The 20,132-nt window shown below is 49.6% G+C and overlaps 1 protein-coding gene across 1 annotated transcript in view; it reads right to left on the bottom strand.

The window, feature by feature from the left end:
- KCNK5 (potassium two pore domain channel subfamily K member 5) overlaps positions 1-10,109 on the bottom strand; it is a 36,516-nt gene extending 26,407 nt beyond the window's left edge. The window contains exon 1 of the mRNA XM_032862294.1: positions 9,570-10,109. Coding sequence (XP_032718185.1) covers positions 9,570-9,755 — 186 coding nt within the window. The 5' untranslated portion in view covers positions 9,756-10,109. The remainder of the gene's footprint in view (positions 1-9,569) is intronic.
- Between the last annotated feature and the right edge of the window lie 10,023 nt (positions 10,110-20,132).

Here is a 20,132-nt window from a genome sequence, read left to right as displayed (position 1 = left end):
AACAGGTTTGGGCACATAGTATGTGCTTAGTAAATATCTGCTGAAGAAAGGACTGGATGGCTATTTGCTCTGCCTCAAGTTCCTTGAAAGCAGCAACCACGGTGAGCCTGGCTGGCTGGCCCCAAGTGGGGGGCGGGGAACTTGGTTAGGGGAGCAGGGGCTGGACAGATTGGCCTTGTTAATCCCAGGAGAAACAAGTTTAGCAGAAGTTTATGAAATATGGGATGGGGAGAGGAAGCAAGGAAGGGAGTTCCCAGAGATAAAGACCCAGAGAGGGAGAGCTGTTACAAGTTCCTCGAAGAGGGAAGAGACAGCAATAAACTGAATTTAAAGGCTAACTTGGAGCTGACAGCAGGGCCACAGCAAGTGACCTCCACGCACGTTTTCTCCTACGATCTCCTGTGATCTCCACCCACCAAGATGGGTAACACTGTTCCCACTTTCCAATGGAACAGTGTGCTCAGGGTCGCACAGCTTGCAAAGGTGCTGTGACTTGAAAAGCCTGTCCTTAACCACTAGGAAACGTGGCCCTGGCTCGTGAGGCTTGAAGGGGAAATTGGGAGCACATTTGATAATGGCATTCCCCTCCCCTCCTCCTTTCCACAATTCCCAGCCTATGAGGCCACTGGCCAGAGTCTGGGCCTGGCTCAATGCACCTAGACAAGAGCCTTGATCTTCAAGAGGCCCAGCCACTCCTGACTGGACATGGAAATGGAAGGCCCACAAGGCTCTCAGCATCCCCCTTGGAGCCAGGCACACCACTGGGCACCTGGGGCCCAACAGACATTGTGAGCACAGCAGTGGGCAATTAAATCCACAGGCTTCCTGCACGTGTCTGTAGACCTGGGCCGAGGGTGGGGAGACATATCCCTGCCCAGGCAGGGCTCCTACGGTCTAGCTGGGCCTAAATTTAATAGGCACTATGAGCCTTCTTGAGTGCATGGATGAATTTACTTGAGGGAAATGGAGTCCAGAGCTCGGCACAAGCCAGCACCACGGGCAGAACTGGAATCAGGGTGGAATCCACTATTTCCTACACAGTGGTTCAGGTCCGAGTCTGTCAGCCCCAACAGCAAGCACAGACAAAGGGAGGGACTTTGAACATGGTACTGGCCTGGCCATCAAGCACCCTGCTGGACTTTTCTCCTGGGGCCCCCTGGGGGGAGGGGAGAGAAAGCTTCTCCCTTCCAGGAAGAGCCTAGCTAAGCAGCTGCAGCCAGATTACACTGGGCCATGGGAGGTGACAACAGCCACAGTACACAATCCTGCCTAAATATTTCGGCAGGAAACCCAAATATTTAGATGGAAGAGAGGAAAAATAGAAAAATAGAATGTGCATTTCAAAGGCAATCAAAGGGACCTGTCTACCAAGGGCCCTCTGAAAGGGGAAGTGGGTGGGGGTGACTGCCCCCTACGAGGGTATAATTCTGACCCGGGATCCTTTGTGATTACCACCCAGGGAGGACATACGTGAGGCCATCTGCACCTGGAATCCTCCAGAATAAGAAAAGTTTGATGGGGACCTGGGATGAGCCAGGGCCCTGCTGGACAGGAAGAGGGGGCCAACCTGCCATATGTTTAGATGTGGACCATTAATTCTTCTGAGGGGAGGGCTGTGGGTGAACTTGAAAGAAATAGGAAATGGTGGGGGACTCCACTAGGAGAAATCTGGTGGGCTTTATCATCTTTATCTCCATCTCCAGATCCGGAGCTCAGTCCGCAGTGGGGCCTTGAAACAGCCATCAAAAACAGGGCCCCCCGCCCAGAGAGACGGGGCACAGGATCAGCAGCTAACAGGCAGCAAGTCACCAGCTGCACGCGCCAGGCACTCTGCCTAGTACGTTTTCATGGACTCTGCGGACATGAGGGAGATACTGTACTACTGTCCCATTCCGCAGATGAGGAGACTGACCTGCTCAAGGTCACGCAGCTTGGTAAACATCCTGATAGCTAAGGCACTAAAGACACAGAGCAAGCCTGACCCTTTCCTGCCTCCAAACCTCTGCTCCTTGTTTTTTTTCTACTTTTCCACCCTACACAGAACAGAAAGGTCCACATTGTGGACTCCAGGTTCAAATTCTCATTCTTCTACTTCCTAGATGCACAGCCTCTAGGTTGAACCTGTGTGGCCCATTCTGTGGCTCTTACCAGGATGCAGTGCTGGTAAGAGCCCTTCCAGCAGAGGGCTGTGCATGGATTCAAGAAGTGAGGCACCGAAGAGTTCCCACAGCTTGTGCCTAAGCAAGCGCTCGGCTCACACCACCCCTACCCCAACCCCTGTACTCCAACCTCTGGACTGTTTCTCCACTCCTGGCTCTGAAGTCAGCAGGGCAGGGTGAATCTCAGCCTCTAGTTAGCCATGTAGACCCAGGCAAATCCCCTGGCCTCCATTTCCCTAGAAAATGGGCACAGCAGTAACATTTACCCCACTGGACTCTTAAGGAGACAGTCAGAGAACCAGCCCAAGGCTGGCATGCAGTAAGAATTTGGCAGGATGCTCCCAGGCGCTGCTAGCTACACCACTCATCTTTCCAGCGTGCCTTATACTCCTGCTTCTTTAAATTCGAGAGTGGAGGTTCATCTCTCAATGACTGACACTCAGAACCTCCAGGTACACTTCCCAATATCAACACGGTGATAGGTCCTTTTACTTTTCTTCCTCTAGACTGGGGGCTCCCTGAGGGCAGGGGTTATGTGTGGGTCAGACCCAGATCCCCTGCCAGCCAAGGGGTCCTACAGGCCTCAGGAAACAGGAACCGAATCCTCTGAGGCCCTGTGACCCTCGTCCATCTCTCTGGCCTCTACCATCTGCAACCCATCACTCAGCACCAGGACCGCATTTCCCTTCATTCCACCACTGTGACCGCGTCTCTCCCCAGTGAGGCTGAGCTCCCGAGGGCTAAGGCCCCTGCCTGGTTTCTGAGGCTTCAGTACACACTAAAATGCTGGCTAGCAGGGAGGCCCTTCCATGAGCCCACCCTTTCTTTTGCCCCGATCTCTGAAATTTAGGGACCAGATGAACCCCTCACCAAAAACCCAGAGGCCCCAGGCAGCTGTACAGAGCTGGACTACACCAAACCCACTTTTGCATAAAGGGACAACTAAGGCATAATCTGGTCAAATGGCGGGGGGGGGGGGGGGGGGGGGGGGGGCGGGGGGCTGTGGCAGGGACCCAGACCTGATTGTCCAAGGGGCTCATGATGAGAGGAGAAGGTGCCCTAACTGAAAGTTGGGTTTGGCGGGGGTTGCTGTGGGTTCTGTGGGCTTTGGCGGAAAAACCCACACTCCATCACATCAGAAGGAGGAAGGGAGGAAGCATCCTTATCAGAACACCCATGGGGTGAAGGGATCAGCCCACAGAAATGCTGTTAATTTCGAGTCAAAGACTCCACTTCTTTTAAGTTGCAAAGCCGGTGAAGGAAGAGGGAACTTTCCGAAATGCTGTTCACTCCCTTACTTGAAAATTACAAAAATTTGGTCAGTTCAAATTCCTTGGCTAAACCCAGAGGGCTTCATCATCTGACCCTCACCCTCCAGCCCTGTGGCTGCTGCCCAGGATCATCAGGCAGTTTTCCTCCTCCCTGAGGGCTGTGGGCAAGAAAGATCTATACCACCCCCTACCTTATTTGTTCAGCAACTTAAAAATCTCACTGATGCACACCCAGAAGAGGGACTCTGGATCATACGGTTCCACTTCTAATTTCCTGAGGAACCTCAACACTGTTTTCCTTAATGGCTGCACCATTTTTCTCAAAGAGACAAATACTTTATGATTCCACTTGAAAGGTATTTAAAGTAGTCAGACTCACAGGAACAGAACATAAATTGCTCATTACCAGAGACTGGGGGAGAGAGGAAAGGGGAGCTGTTTAATGGAGGTAGAATCTGTTTTGCAAGATGAAAAAGTTCTGGAGATCTGTCTCACCACAGCGTGAATATACCTAACATGAAGGAAACGTACTCTTAAAAGTGCTTAAGATGGGGAAAAAATGGATATGATGGTAAACTCTGTTATGTGTTTTTTACTGCAATTAAAAAAAAATTGGTTGACATTTCTTCTGCTTCAGGAAGGTCCTCCTGATCCTGTATGAGCCAGACTTGTGTGGGCAGCCCCCTCCCAGAGCAGGGGTGTCTAGGAATAGTAGCAGGGGCAGTGGAGCTAACATTTAATGAGTACTATGTGCCCAGCACTGGTCGAGGCAAGCAATGAAGGTGCTATTGTGGCCTGCCTTCAGAGGCCAGCCCATAACCATGACACACGGCATGGATGAGACTCTTTCAGCAAAAGCAAGGGCCCCGCGGTTGGTGGGGCGAGTGGTACTTGGAGGGCAGCGTGTCAACCCATCCCTGGGGAGGGTGGACAGGTCAGGCCTCCTTTGCCCTATTCAGAGAGTCCCAGAGAACTCTCACTGAAATCTCCAAGGACCCTCGCCTTGACTTGCTCCACTCTCCAACAGGCAAACCTATTTCACTTGGTTTCTTCTAGTACCCAGCACGCTTGGCCTCTCTGTATCACCCAGTTCTGGCCACGTAGTTCTTCAGCACCGGTCGGATCTAGCAATCCAATTTGTAGAAAGACTCTCTTGGGCATTCTGTCTTGGGAGTACGGCTCCTCTGTTCCCCAAAGCCTTATACTTCCCTGATCCCCACCCCCACCACACATAGAGTTCAGAGGCTGAGCCCAATCTGACAGCAAACAGCCAAGTTCAAGATGAAAGCCCTTGGCCTGAGGTCAGAGCCAGCCAAGCACAGCATCCAAAACTGGAGGATTGTTTCTTTTAAACGCCAAACTATAAATAGGGCAAAATCCCAGGAAAATACTTAGACGCAACAGTTCTCACCTCCCTTGCACCCCCTCCTATAGGACTCCCCCCACCTCCACTAGAATCTTTCAACACTTGCTAATTCCCACCGTCTGAGAAGTCTCTAATACCATGCCATCTGTAATCATCCTAAGGGTTCTAGTAAAACTCTCCAAACGATGCAATAAAAATTCACTTTAACTGTTGAAACTCTAGAGCAGTTAACGGAGGCAGATTTATCGATTTAAGAATTCTTGTTTTTTTTTGGCGGCCCTCAACTTTGAGAGGAAGATCAACAGACAAGCCATGAGGAGGGGACCTCCTTCTTCCAATTCCTCTCAAAAACCCGACTTCTCTACTTTCCACTTCTCCAGCTCTAGACAGGGAGGACCCAAGTTCACACTACTGACGTGGAGGCCTCCGTGATCTTGGATAATCAAAAGATCTATTGTGTTCCCTTTACTTACAAAGGCATTAAGCAGACCAGTGTGCTTTACCACTTCCAACAAGGCTTGAAACAAAAGAGGTTTTCATGTTAACCCTCAATTCTCAAAAAAATTCAATTAAGGTGCCCCATTCTCAGCATTTTGGGCAGATGTAATTTTAGCACGTAATTCCTGGTTATATTTTCAAATTTTGGGAGGACTGGTGTTACTGACTTGAGGTCAGACCTTTAAAACTGGAATCAGCTTGACTGGTATAGATGGGAACAGGCATGTTAAGAAGGTTCTAGGAAATAAAAGGAGAGGGGTCTGGCACACATGGAAAACTTCCAACTAGGATAATGCAGTTTGAAGCTGGCAAGGAGGCCAGCAGGATCGAAAAGGCTTCTGGGAACTGGTCAGATACATGAGAAGTCTAGCCAAACCCAGAGGTAGGGATGGGGCGTCCAGTAGAAGGCAGGGCCTGGAGCCACCCCTACCACACCCCTAGGAGACATGGGGGAATCTGGAAAGCCACAGCAGGAGCACCCACTCTCTCCTCCCTTCTTCTTCCTCTCAAACCCTCCAATTTCAAGACCCTACTTGAGGTTATCGCCTCCAGAGAGCCTTCCCTGACCCCTCAGGCTGGTCCTGGGGGCCCTCTAGAGCCACCCCATCCTAGGGAGTTTACTCATCCTTCTTCCCAGAAGCCAGTTTCAGCCTGGCGGGTGTCTTAATCCATCTTTGCACTCCCAGAGCCTTGCCTGGTGCCTGGCACACAGTGGGCCCTTAGTAGACGCTTGCTGACTAATTCTCATGTACTTCGGAATACAGCACAGTGTGAAATCCGACTCTGTGCCATATAATCCTGGGCAAGTTATATATCACTGTTCCCCTCTATAAAAGGGGGTGGTCACCAAGATTAAAATAAGAACATCTATAAAGTACTTATTGGAAGCTCTGGTGCACAGATCCTTCCTGTTTATGATCACCACACACCGGAGGTGAAGGCTGGAGAAGGTTCACTGCTCCCCTTCATCCCAGCCCTTTGCTTTCTTGTGCAGCCAAGGGAGGGGCAGACTGAGGCTTACCGCAGGCACAGAGGAGGTGCTGGCTTGGCCAGGCCCCACACAGGAGGCCTGTGTGCCAATGCCTGTTCTAGCGGAAAGAGAAAATAGAATTCCCCAGCCGGCCAGAGTCCACCTGAACCAATCCCCAGAGCTCACTCTCAGACTAACCAGTCAACAGTTTCACATGCCCAAGGAGGGCAAAGGTGCACAAGGAATGGGCTCCAGAGTGCTCCTGCGGTGTTGCCAAGGCCATTCCAACCTCCCGGAGCTTCGGTTTCCTTATCTTAATACGTAAGATTGCTGTAAGGAGTAACTAAGGCAGGTAAAACGCCTGGTCACTATGTGACCAACAAATGCTAACAACAGCGGGAGGCGTGTCGTTTCTCCCAAGTCACACCTGCCCGCATCTTGCCTAACGCTTCTGCTTAACCTGATCCTCACTGGACCCTCATTTTGCAGGTGGGGAAAGAGGCAAAGTTAAATGGCTTGATGGGTAAATGGCCAAGCCAGATGGCAATACCAGCCTGTGCCCTCTCATAAAATGCACATGCTACCCACAATGCCCAGTGTACGAGGCATTCAGTCAATGCTAACTGCCCTTATGGAAACCGCTGCAACTTAGGAAGAGGCTGGTGGAACAAGGCTTGGGAGCAAAGTTCCCAAAGTGGTTCTGAAGGCAGGAAGGAGGGCGACCACGTGGTCTGAGGCCAGTGGGGGTGGGGAGGTTTCAGGTTTGAAAGTTGGCCTCCACCTCAGTTCAACCACAGCTTGTACAGGGAGGAAGCACATGAAACTCGGGGTCTATTTCCAAAGATCTAACGAAAGGTGAGGCGTGTGTTGCGTTAACTCCCTTCGCATGCTTCTGAAAGCACAGGCCGTTTCCAGGGTAAGAAAAACCCCAGCCCAGACTGCACCCCCGCCTCCCTTCTAACAACCCCTCCCAAGAGCCCACCCCAACCCCAGGAATTCCTAGCCTGGGACTTCTTTAGGATTACAAAAGGGATTCAGAACCTGACAAAACACAGAACCTCAGGTGGGCCAGATGGGAAAGAAGTTGAAGTTTTCAGAGACTGAGTCTTCTTTTTTTTTTTTATTCCTTAAGCCAATTTCCTAGGGCTGAAGGCAATGCTTAAGTCAGAACAGAAAGCAGAGCCAGGCAGATTTCTGCAGACTAAAAAGTGACGCTAGCAAAATGCTTCCCCTGGTCAGTTTTCATTTCTTGGGTTTTTCCTATGATGGGAGGAGACTCGCCCAGTTGGAGAAGGTTTGAGAGTTTTCTGGCCAGGGATGAGGAACAGGGCTGTCCATAATCGTCTCCAAATCAGACTGGCCTGATGCTCAAATCTAAAAATTACCTGCGCACTTCTTCAGGGCCATCATAGGCGGGTTTAAGAGGACCTCCAAACAAGAAGCATTTTGTTTGCTCGAACACCTTAGGAAAGCTGTTTAACTTCCAAAGCTACTACCACCAGCTGCACACGGCTGCCTTACCCTGACCGCCCCCCTTTCCCCTCTCCTTGGGTTTTGAAGTTTATTTTCCCACATTCAGCCTTGAATTCTTTCCTTCCTTCCCCTGCTGTGGCGAAGAGGGAAACACTTCGAGGGCAGCTTAATTCTTCATCACCCCGCCTGCCCTCTTCCCCCTCTAAACAAAGCCCTGGAAGAAACTAAACAACAACTAGTTCTCCGGGGGAATTGTTTCCTCAAGGGAAATTATAAAGTGACCCCTCCCCAACGCCACACACAGGGCACTCATTGGAAGGCGCTCCTGCTATGGGGGGCGAAACCACACAATTACCCTCTGAGCCCATGCTCCCCACCAAACCTCACCTCTCCTGGGCCTCCACTCTGGGGATGGCTACAGGTCCAGAGACTCTCCCCACTAAAATCCAACACCAAACCTGCCCAACCTCCCCTCTTGCTGGCCTCTGGGAGGTCAAGTCTTTACTTGCCCAAATGCTGGTTAAGTACTTATATGCTCATGTGTGTGAATGTCCATTGATTTCACAAAAAGGAAGTGGCCAAGGCAAGACCTGCTCATGTGCTCCACAGCTTTTAACTTCCCAGCAGTCCAGGGCAGGGAAGACAGATGACCGGTTCGTTCTCATTTCACATATGGGGAGATTTGAGACCGGGTCAAATGAGACACAACTAGACAACCATAAAATGTTGGGGGCCTGCTACAGATTAAGTGTTCATTCCATCAAACCTTCTTTCTGGCATCTTTCGCCCCAAGAGAAATGTAACACCTTGGACAATCTCCCTCTAGTCCACCCCACAATCTAAAACCTTCACCAGCTCTTATATCCAGGTTCTGGTCCTTCCACTGGTGGGAGGCCATTAATGCAGGCCAAGAGGATGGGTGGTTAAGGCCAAGGACCTCTGAGAAACTGGAGCAAAGGGCCCTGGTCCCCAAACAGACTCAAGGACCCAACCAGCATGGTCAGCTCCAGTTTATCCCAGTGAGGTCAAAGCCATCCATAGAACACAAGGAGAAGATAAGAGGCTTTCAATCCCAACACGGAGGAGAAACCACCTCCCATTCTGCTCAACCTCTCCTTTCCCCTAAAAAAGATCCCCAGCATTTTGTTCCTTTGTTCAACCTGCTACTTTCACAAACTTTAACTCCAAGCCTATGGGGAGGAGGGGGACTGTCTCCGAGAGATAAGCCCTGCCGGAAGCGTGAGCGCGTCTCCAGCATTCCAGCCATCGCCCCCCACCCCCCATCCAGGGTGCTCCGGCAGGACAGAGCCCCCTACCCACTTCCTGAGGGGGTAGGCTTTGCTCAGGCTGGGGCTGGGGCGGACCCTCCACCGACCCCGCGGTGCTCGCATTCGCGAAGAAAAACCGCGCGGGCGCGGCACCGGCCTGGAGCTGGGAGGTGGAGATGCGAAGGAGTGGCACCCGGCTCGCCTCCCGAACTCCGGGAGCGTCTCCAAGTGAAGATAAATGCCCTTTATCCGCCCTCCAGTCCCCTTCCAAGCAGCGAGGTACCCGCACACTCACACCGGGCCACCACGAAGCCTGGTTCACTAGGGGGTGAACTTCAACTTCTCTCGGGACAAACCGGGTTCCCAAAGAATCTCGGCGCATGGGTCACTCCGGCGTCTTCCGGTGAACGACAGATCCCAGCAGCCAGACCCATGCGAGACATCCTTTCCTGCCACCCCCAGGACTACCCACGGGGACTGTGGGTTATCCAAAGCTGTGAAGGGCAGCCCTTCAGCACTCCTGACTCCGGCTTCAAGTGTGTAGGGGTACGGACGGCGGCTCACCTGCAAGATCTTATCCAGGCCCTCCTGGCCCAGACACGGGAATTCCTTGAGCAGATGCAGTTTCTGTGTATAGTAGTTTTTCTTGGCCTCTTTCCAGTGCGGCTCCTCGAGCACCTCGAAGATCGCTGCCCCGATGGCCAGATAGAAGATGATGGCCGAGGTGAGCAATGGGCCCCGGTCCACCATGGCTCCTGAGCGGCTGCCTCCTGGAGAAAGCCTCCCCTAGCCCCAGCGGCTCCCGGTCCACGCGCCCTCCAGCCTCTGCAAACAGCTGTTTGAATTTGGAGCTCCGCATGCGCAGTGCCCTATTCCTCCACCCCCCCGGCGCCGCTCCCCGGACAAAGTTGCTCCGTCAAATTGGCCCACCGAGCGCGGGTAACTGTACGAAGCTTTCCTCCCGCAGGCGGGATAGCGTGGGGGTGTGGGAGACGGGCGGACACCAAGGTGGGGGCAAGGAGGCGCCCTGCCTCGCGGGGCTAAAAGGAGCTGGGAGGGGGTGGAATCAAGGCCAGACTCTGGGGAGACACGTGGGCCGTCCTCCGCGAGCCACAGCAGTGTGCGCCGCGCCCGCCTCCGCGCGCCTCTTTAACCAGCGCACCGCGCCTGATTCCCGTGGGGGAGGGGCCCGCGCAGGCCCCGCCTCCTCGCCTGCACCGCCCCCCCGCAGGCCCCGCCCTGCGCAGGCCCCCAACGAGGTGCGCGCTGAGCAATTCCGTGCTTCGTGCGCTCCCGGTGCGGCCGCCAGGGGAAGCCGCGCGCCCGCGGTGCCACAGGGGTTGGGGTCTCCGGGACTCGCGTTGGTTTTTTGTGCTGATGGTATTAACTGAGAGGAGTGTGTACCTAATGACTAGGATCAGGAAGTTAGTACTATTCTTATTTTCATTGTAATTCAGTTTCCATCCTCTGACGTTTCTGCCAAGAAAGTTTGATTCTCTCGGTCTCTTTCTCTTACAGCCCCCTGTAAGCCGGGTTGGCGGGCGGCGGCCGGGGCTGGGCGGTAAGACTAGAAAGGGACTGGAGAGGCTGTAGAGAATCAGGATAGCCCTAGCTCATCCAGCCACAAAGGCGAGACTCCCCCCTCCTGACCCATTCTGACCTGCCTTGGAGAGACCCCCCCACATTGAGAAGGCGCTGTTGAGGCTTCACTGTTGTAGGTGCCTATTCTGCAACCCTCATCGACACCCACACATGCGCACTCATCCCCACTGTTGGGAGATATTTTCTTCCTAATTCCTTCTGAGAGACGATATAACTCTAATGCACCCTATAACAGTAAAGTGACTGCTGGGGGAGGGAATCTGGATTGTTCAAGGACATGTCCCCAGACTGTTACGTAGGAGACACTCAATAAGCATTTGTGCAATGAAGGAGTGAATGAATTTGTCAAGAACAGACGCTGAGGACATCTCTCACTCATCTAGGGGCTAAAAACTCCAGGGAGTACCACATCCTTTGCATGCATCACTATCCGGGCCTCTAATTATACCAACCTTGCAGTGAGGAAACTGAAGTCGTGTTGGGTTAGTATATTAAAAATTTCCAACCAACAACAGCCAGAAATTGGAATGGCACATTCCAGTACTTGGTACCAAGAGGCTGGCCTTGACCCTCTGGTGGCCTCTTTGGGGGCAAGTGTGGCAGTGAGCCAAATTGGTGCACTGCCTTTAGCCAAGGCCATTTTTCCCCCATGGGTAAGGTGAGGGACTTTTTTTAGGTGTTGAGAGTTAGGACGTTTTTTTCTTGGGGGGCAGGGGAGGTATCTGTGACGTGTCCAAATTGGGCAGGAGCAGAAGGTCTAGGGAAACAGGTGTGAAGGGTTGATCTGATTTAGTGGATGTTTCTATCCCTCCTTTATGGCACCATGTGTGTGTCTCCAGGAGGCAGGGCAGGAAGTCCCATGTTTCCTGATTTGGTATCTCTGGGATTTAGGGAGTCAGGTCCCCTCAACAAGGCCTTTCAGTTGCTTGCTCTGGAGCCCAGCCACTCCCCAACCAGGCCTGGGCCCTACCCTAGGCAGACCACTGTTCTGTAATTCCTGTCTGCCTCCTACTGAGGCTACAGTCAAGCTCTGCAGTCCCACTGTCCAGCCGTCAGCCCACAGAGCGCCCAGTCTTCTGTCCCGGATCCCCGGTGTCTCAAGAGAAAGTCAGGGACTATGGTGTGAACCGTTCATCCAGAGGGGGTGGGGGCAGTTTGGGAGGCCACAGGCTCTCTCTGTGTTTGGAAAATTCTCCACCGTTCCTCTCCCACCTCCAGTCTGCGTTCTTTTCCTAAGAAAATAAAGGGCCTCTTCTTATTTCGGTTTCACTGTCTCACAAAAACACTGCAGAATGCTTTGGAATGAATCAGGTTTTATTCAAAGTTTTTGAAATTTCTAGTTTCTCTTATTCAAAGTTTTTATAATTTCTAGTTTCTCTATCTTTCCACCTTACCTATTTCTCCATTTCCCAACTTTTCTCTTGCCCTCAGTGTGGTGCTCACTGTCTCCTCATCTCTCCTTCTGTGGTCCCATTCCTTACCTTTCTGTGTCTCCCTGAACCTCTTGACTTAGCTCTCCATTCACGCGCCTCTCTCCCCTTCCCCGGGCTCCTTCCAGAGTGATTGTGCTTCTCCTCCTCTCCCCTCACTTCCTCCACCCTCCCAGACCCCATCCATACATTTGGGTCAACAATTTCTGATGGAGATCGGGAGCTATGGCCATTGTCTAAAAGCAGCCAGTGGGAGCTTTTGGATATATAAACTGTCCTGGAACCAATGAATGTTTAGACTACTTGAGCCTTGAGGATGGAAAAGTAAAAGTAGGTAAAAGGTAGGGGAGGGGTATTTTCTTCCACAAGCTGATGTTGGGAAGCAAGAATTTCCTGTTCCCTTCTGGGTCCTTCTAGCTGGACTAAGAAAATCAAATTGACATGAGACAGATGAACAAGAGAAAATCCAATTTAATTTCATATGTGCAGGGAATCCACGCAGACATGGAAATTCCAAAGACAGTCTGGCAAAATGAGGTATACCTGTCATTTTGGACTAAGAAGACAGGGGTAGGGGTCTTGGACTTCAAAGGGAAGGATTGCAATTCACAGGAAGATGAAAAAGAGTAAATGTTTGGTAAACAAATGTTTGCTAGGTCACTCAGAAAACAATGAGACATAGAGGACTTTGATCAAACAGGCCTTGCCAGATTCCTCTGTCCACCATAGCTAGTTCATAGTGTAATGTAGATATCTGTGGTGATAGCTCTCTTCCTGGAACAGATCCTCTATCTGAATTCTTTTTAGGCGGTTGAGGGCGAAGGTAAAGAACCTTTCCTGAATCTGCTGGGTTTTGATTGCTTTTTAACTCAAAATAATCTTTATGTTGGCATCAAGTGGCCCATCTTGGGGTGGCCTGCCCTTGGCCCCTACACTGAGGCTATGTTTATGGCTGATAATCATTTCAGAGTGCCATCTTTTGAAAGTTCATCAGCTTTGAGAATGGAGTTGAATTTCACATTGATAGCAATAGATCACTAGTGCCCTCTGGAAGAGCAGATCAGCTTTTTCCCCCCAAGTCATGCTCTGGCCACAAAAGGATCCACGCTTATTTTTTGTTTCTTCCTTGGTTCAATTAGGGGAAGAGGTTATCCTCTTGGTGAATGAATGTTTGATAATCCTTTCTTTTTTTTTTTTTTTTTAAGATTTTATTTATTTATTTGTTAGAGAGAGCACAAGCAGGGGGAGAGGCAGGCAGTGGGAGAAACAGGTTTCCCACCAAGCAGGGAGCCCGATGCAGGATTCCATCTCAGGACCTTGGATCATGACCTGAGCTGATGACAGATAGCTTAACCAACTGAGCCATCCAGGCGTCCCTTTCATAACACTTACCACTTTATTTCTGTTTAGGAATATTTCTGTTGATATTCTGTTTTGGGATTTCAAGAGGAATAATTCCCCTCTGAAATGCACATATGATCTAAGGAGACATATAAAAAGCCATTAAGAACATCAAGTGGTTCAACATCACAATCACTTGAAAACCTTGTTTCCTTAGAAAAAGCTTGGTAGCTGTCAATTCAAAAGTTCAAAAGGTTTGCTTTCATTTTTGTTCCTGTCATATTGCTTGAAGGATAGACAGTTTTAAATGTCTTATAAAATAGCTTGTATTATGAAAGATTGTCAATTACTTTATAAACTTGCTCTATTTCTAATGGCTCATTTAGAAATCTGGGGAAAATATCTATTAAATTTTCATGTCTACTAATCCTCCGGTTCGTCAGTTAGAAAGGTTCTGAGAAAGGTAAATTAGAAAGTTAGAAAGGTAAATTCAATATACCCATTAAGACAACATTTGTATTTTATCCTAGGAAAAGCAAAATAAAATCACAGAGCAATAAAGTTGTAATGAAAATGGTGTATACATACAGTGGAATATTATCTAGCCTTTAAAAAGAAAGAACTTCTGGGACACCTGGCTCAATCGGTTAAGCATCTACCTTTGGCTCATATCATAATCCCAGGGTCCTGGTATTGAGTCTCACATCCAGCTTCTTGTTCAGCAAAGAGACTGCTTCTCCCTCTGCCTGTCGATACCCCTGCTTGTGCATGTGCTCTCTTTCTCTCTCTCTGACAAACAAATAAAATCTTAAAAAAAAAAAAAAAGTGACCTAAAGTTCTCTTTATAAAAAAAAAAAAAAAAAGAAGAAGAAGGAACTGCTGACACATGCTTCAACATGGATGGACCATGAGGACGTAATGCTAAGGGAAATAAGCCAGTCACAAAGAAGACAAACACTGTAAGATTCCGTTTATTTGAGGCATCGAAAGTGGCCAAACTCTTAGAAACAGATAATAGAATAGAAGTTGCCAGGGAGTGGGGGGTGGGGGAGGGACAGGAAGAGCTGCTCAATGGATATAGAGTTTCAGTTTCATAAGATGAAAAAGTTCTAGAGAATTTGCTGCAGAGCAAGGTGCATGTAATTAACACTACTGTGCTCTCCATTTGAAAATGGTCAAGATGGTAGATTTTATGTTATCTGTAAAATTTAAGGTAAACACAGACACACACAATGAAAATCAGTGAAAATCGAACTTGGAAATTCAAGGTGAGATATTTGAAGTTACAAGGATTAGCCGTCGAGGAGAGAGACGTGCCTAAGTGGCCGGGAATTAGTCAGTAATTAACCTTCAGCAGGGTTTCAGTTACTCTTAATACTGAAGCTCCATGTCCTTCATTCTGAGAGCTTGTAAAGCTGTGGAAAAACATGACCTCGTAGGTTAAGAACAGAGCTCAAACACCAATGCCGGATTTTTGGTCTGGGAAGATTTCAGATATCTCTGTTGCCATTTCAAAGTCTTTTCCTTAAAAAGGGAGCAGGGCAGTATGAGAATTTCATTGTTGTTGGACAATGTCTGAAACTTGTGTGGTCAGGAAAAATAATTCGGTAAGAAGCCCCCCGCCCCTGTCTGGCCAGTTCAGGGGTCACCCAGAAATGTTCTTTATCATTTTTAGAGTTGACATAGCAGGGCATGAGTTCTGGGATTTACCCCCAAATCTTTCTATCTGACTGGCATCGATGTCTGAAACCCCATATTCAACACTCATGCCTTTGTGTTACACGTTATCTTCTCCCTAAGACCTCTTTTTAATTCCATGAAAAGGGTGTGGCATTAAGACTCTAACACTTTACTTCTGTGGATCTTTCCCTTTTATTGTTTTGTTTTCATGACTTTGAGTATCTGATTTCCTCTGAAAAATGTGCCCATGCACTAAACCCCCAAAGTGTTTACACAAGTTCTGGGAGGGACACCCCATCCTCACCTCCCACCAAGGCTGCCCCTGACTAGCCAGCTCCTTCGACTCCTTGGACAAGGAGGTTTGGGGTGATTGAACAGAGCTGTTTGATGAGGAGAGTAGAAGAAAAGGTGAATGGAGGTGCACCTGGGTGGCTCAGTCGGTGAAGCGTCTGCCTTCGGCTCAGGTCTTGATCCCAGAGTCCTGGGATCGAGCCCCTCATCAGGCTCCCTGCTCAGCAAGGGGTCTGCTTCTTCCTCAGCTTGCTCTGCTTTCCCTGCTTGTGCTCTCTCTTTCTGACAAATAAATAAATACAATCTTTTAAAAAAAGAGAAGAAAGGGAAAGAAAAAGGTAAGTGGAAAGAGGGGCAGGGCACCAGGCAAATTTGACTATCTCTTTTATTTTAATATTTTATTTCCTTATTTGAGAGAGAGCACAAGTAGAGGAAGCAGCAGGCAGAGGGAGAGGGAGAAGCAGGCATCCGCTGAGCAGAGTGCCTGATGTGGGGCTCGATTCCAAGACCCCAGGATCGTGACCCGAACTGAAGGCAGCCACATAACCGACTGGGCCATCTAGGTGCCACCAAAATTTGACTATCTTTACAAATTTACCTATAACAATAATAGTAAGACTCTTTTATTTTTAAGATTTTATTTATTTGACAGAGAGAGAGAGAGAGAGATCACAAGTAGGCAGAGAAGCAGGCAGAGGGGGAGGGGGAAGCAGGCTCCCCGCTGCGAAGAGAGCCCGATGCGGGGCTCAATCCCAGGACCCCAAGACCACTACCTGAGCCGAAGGCAGAGGCTTAACACACTGAGCCACCCAGGCACCCCAGTAAGGCTCTTTTTGTGTGTTCACTATGTGCTAGATATTTAATGAACACGAAATGAAGTAATGCAGATAAATAAAGCATATTATTATTATTATTACTATCTTATTTAATGGTTGCAATAACACCACAAGGGGTTATTAGCCCATTTTACATATGAGGAACCTGAGGCTGAAAGAGGTTGAGTAACTTGCTTTAGGTACCTTGTACAGGGTGACCTGAATCTGCAGTCCATGGCTGCCGGTCCCCATTGACCCGAGCACATGCTGTCACTACCCACCTCTCCACGGCCACCTCTGGCTCCCCCTGAAGCCTCCTGGGTTCTTTCTGTACTGTGTATCTTCACCCTGCTGGCCTATCCTGTCTGTGTATCCTCCCCAGCTTCTTGAGGGAGTGACTGGGTGCACCTTCCGGTCCTTTGGGGCTACCTCTCTTGTCTCTCTGTCCTGCAGGGAGCAGCTTCCTACATAGCCTGCAGTATTTCTTTTGGATGTTGTGGGCTGTCCCTGCTGATCTCTTACAGCCTGCTCCCTTTGCTGGTCACCCTGAACACAGAGAGGAGCTTTGGAAAGAAGAAGAAATTGTCAGTGGGGTCAATTGTTCTCTGCACGTAGAGATGATACTCCTGTATTGACCCTGCCAGTGTCTTTGGGCATCTGTTTATAATGTCTCATATTCATGCATTTATTTATTCATTCATCCATTCTTTCATTTTTTTTTCTAAAGATTATATTGATTTATTTGTCAGAGAGAGAGAGAGAGCACAAGCAGGAAGAGCAACAGGTAGAGGGAGAAGCAGAATCCTTACTGAGCAGGAGCCTGATGCGGGACTCGATCCCAGGACCCCGGAATCATGACCTGAGCCGAAGGCGGATGCTTAAGGGACTGAGCCACCCAGGTGTCCCTCTTCCATGTGCTTTTGAGCAAATACTATGTGCCAGGCTCTGCACGGAGCACTATGGATTCAGCATAATGGGGCCCTGTCTTTATCCCAAAGGGCCTTTGAATGACCAGGAGACAAAAGGGCAGTAAAAGTCCACCTTGGGTTGGGAAGCCAGGAATTACAGAAGTGGGGGTGGGAATCAGTTCCATCTGGATAGAGTCAAGAGCAACTTCAAAGAGGAGCTGATCTTGATAGTCATTTTAGAAGCTAGGTAAGAGTTCACCAGGTGGACTGGGTGGGGGGATCAGTGAGAAATGTCGTGAAGGCAGAAAGCAAGGAGGTGGGCTAGCAGCTGCAAGAGACTCACCAAGCCTAGTGCTCAGGGGAGGGGGAGCCGGAGACCAAGTCCCCGAACTACAAAGAGAGGGTGTGTGTGTGTGTGTGTGTGTGTGTGCATGGATGCGCACATATGCTCAGGAGCACTGGGGAGGGGAAGGGGGTGCTATGGCAAAGGGTTCTAACTGTAGTCATGAGGTCCATGGATAAAATTGAGAGGCTCCGTGAACTTGGATGTAGAAACATTTTACAACTTATTTTGCACTAATCTCCATCTGAAATTCTTTTTTAAAGATTTATTCATTTGAGAGAGAGACAGAGAGACAAAGAGAGAGAGAGAATGAGCAGGGGAAGGGGCAGAGGGAGAGGGAGAGAGAGAATCCTCAGACAGACTCCCCACTGAGCGGGAAGCCTGTGGAGGGGCTTGATCCCCGGACCCTGCGATCATGACCTGAGCTGCAATCAAAAACCAGCCGCTTAACCAAAAGCCACCCAGTCGCTTGTCTCCATCTGAAACTTACTGTCCCGTTCAGTAACAACTGCAGGCTATAAACATAGCATTAGCAGCGCTTAAGACTTTTGGTCAACAGCAGATAATCACCAACATCACGTTTTCATATCCCATGAAATGGCAGTAGATATCTCAAAACATTTTTTCAAAATTATGTTCTTCTTAGCCCCATTGCTGTAACTTACAATGCCTTAATGAAAAAGCATATATATTCCTATACACAATTTTTATCTTTAAGGACTATTGGTTGCCTTCGTAATACAGCACGTTGCATTTTATGCATTTAAAGACATTTTACTAGGAAGAAGTCCACAGGCTTCATGGGATAGTCAGAGGGGTGTGTGAAACAAGAATAAGGTTAAGCATTCCACCTGGGAGGGTTTTAAGCAGGCAGGGGTGCTTATCACTGCAGCCTTTTCAAGAGTTCACCCAGGCAGCTGTGTCCTTTCGAAGGTGGGGACAGCAGCAGTCCTGGGAGGGGAGACAGTGGAGACCAGAAGAAAGGTAAGAACAGTGGCAGAGAGAGGCGGAGAGGACTCAGGAGATGTGAAGGCGTTGGGAGCTTTGTGATTTGGGGGCCTGTCAATATTTTTGGAACTCCCCTACTTCCTGCTGCTGTTTGCGGAGCAAACATTCTGGAGCATCCATGATAATCTTCCTTCCCTCTCATATTGCCTGAACACAGCCTTTCCCCCAGCCTGCCTCCTCTAGCCTCCCTCAGCCGTTGGCTGCTCCAAGCAACCCCAGAAAGCCTCATTCAGACCCACTGTTCAATGCCTATGACAGCCCCTTCGGGCCCCAGTGTGGCCGTTCCCAAGGGATGTAAAGACCCCAGAGACAATTGGCTCCTTGTCCACCAGATGAAAGAGGGGCCTGAGGGTTGGATGAGAGGGGGGTGAGTGGGGGAGGGGAGGATGAGGAGGATGCCAAGGGGCAGGAGGAACTGGGATTCCTGAAATTTCTGCCTTCTGAGCTAGTGTCATGAGTGAGCTGAGCAATAAACAGAACTTGTGCACACATAGGACTTTGGTCTCAGAGCCCTGAGACGTGTGTTTCTGAGTGACGGCTCACCGGGCTCTGGGGCTCCGGGCTCCAAGGGCTTGGAGCCCCATACCTTGTGACAGAACTCATCACACGGAAGTTACAACTCATTGACTATCCTGAGGGACTGGAATCCCAGTCACAAAGCACTCCCCTCCTCAAACCAGCCACCCCAATCCTCTTAACCTTGTGTCAGGGACCCAAACTGACCGGGTCTGGAATAACCCTTGATTGGGGTCCTGCTCCCAGACCTTCCTGCAGGTGACCATATTGGGGTGAAAGGTCTAGCCCCTGCCCTATCTCCATCTTACTCTCAGGGCAAGGAGGGGACTAGTCAGAAGTGAGGCCATGATGGAAGTCACCCTTCCTGTGGACGCCCCCCCCCCCGCCCCCAGCCATATGCCAGGCGCGGCTCTCAGCACTCAATACACATGGCGGTGTGTACTTCACAGTGACCCTCTAAGGTGAGCCTGGCCAGTCTCCCCATTTTACCTGTGAGGGAACTGAGGCTCAAGGAGGACAGTGACTTGTCCGATCTGGTGTGTGAGGAAGCCAGGATAGGAACCCAGGCTGGTCTGCTGGCAGAGGCCTTGGAGCTCTTAGACAGGGCAGGGCCTGAGGGAGCTTCTCTCCTCCAGAACCTGTCCCAATCCCTCCAGAGCCAGGCTTTTACCTGGGGGGTGGGCGGTCTTAATCTGCTCATCCTCCCCCACCCCAATAGCCATCTGGTACCTCTATTTTTTTTTATTATGGTAAATATACATAATATAAAATTGATTGCTTTAACCATTTTTATTTATTTATTTTTTTTTAAGGATCTCTTTACTTGAGAGAGAGAGAGAGAGTGGCGGAGAGGGGCCGAGGTAGAGGGAGAGAGAGAATCTCAAGCATGTTCCCCGATGAGCACAGAGTCCATCCACACGGGGCTCGGGGCTTGGTCACACAACACTAAGATCATGACCCAAGTTGAAATCAAGAGGTGGATGCTTGACCGACTGAGCCACCCAGGCTCCCCTAACCTGTTTTTAAATGTATAATTCAGTGACATTAAATACATTCACAATGTCGTGCAACCATCACTGTTATTCGTTACCAGGTGTTAACATTTTTTAGGTGTAATAGGATATTGTGGCTTAAAAAGAAACATTTTCTTTTTAAGGATTAAAATGCCGAAAGAATCTTGTCGCTTCTCCGTT

The sequence above is a fragment of the Lontra canadensis genome, unplaced genomic scaffold, assembly GCF_010015895.1.
Source record: "Lontra canadensis isolate GAN:19392208 unplaced genomic scaffold, GSC_riverotter_1.0 scaffold23, whole genome shotgun sequence".
NCBI lineage: Eukaryota > Metazoa > Chordata > Mammalia > Carnivora > Mustelidae > Lontra > Lontra canadensis.
This window is presented reverse-complemented; position numbering and strand designations above follow the sequence as displayed.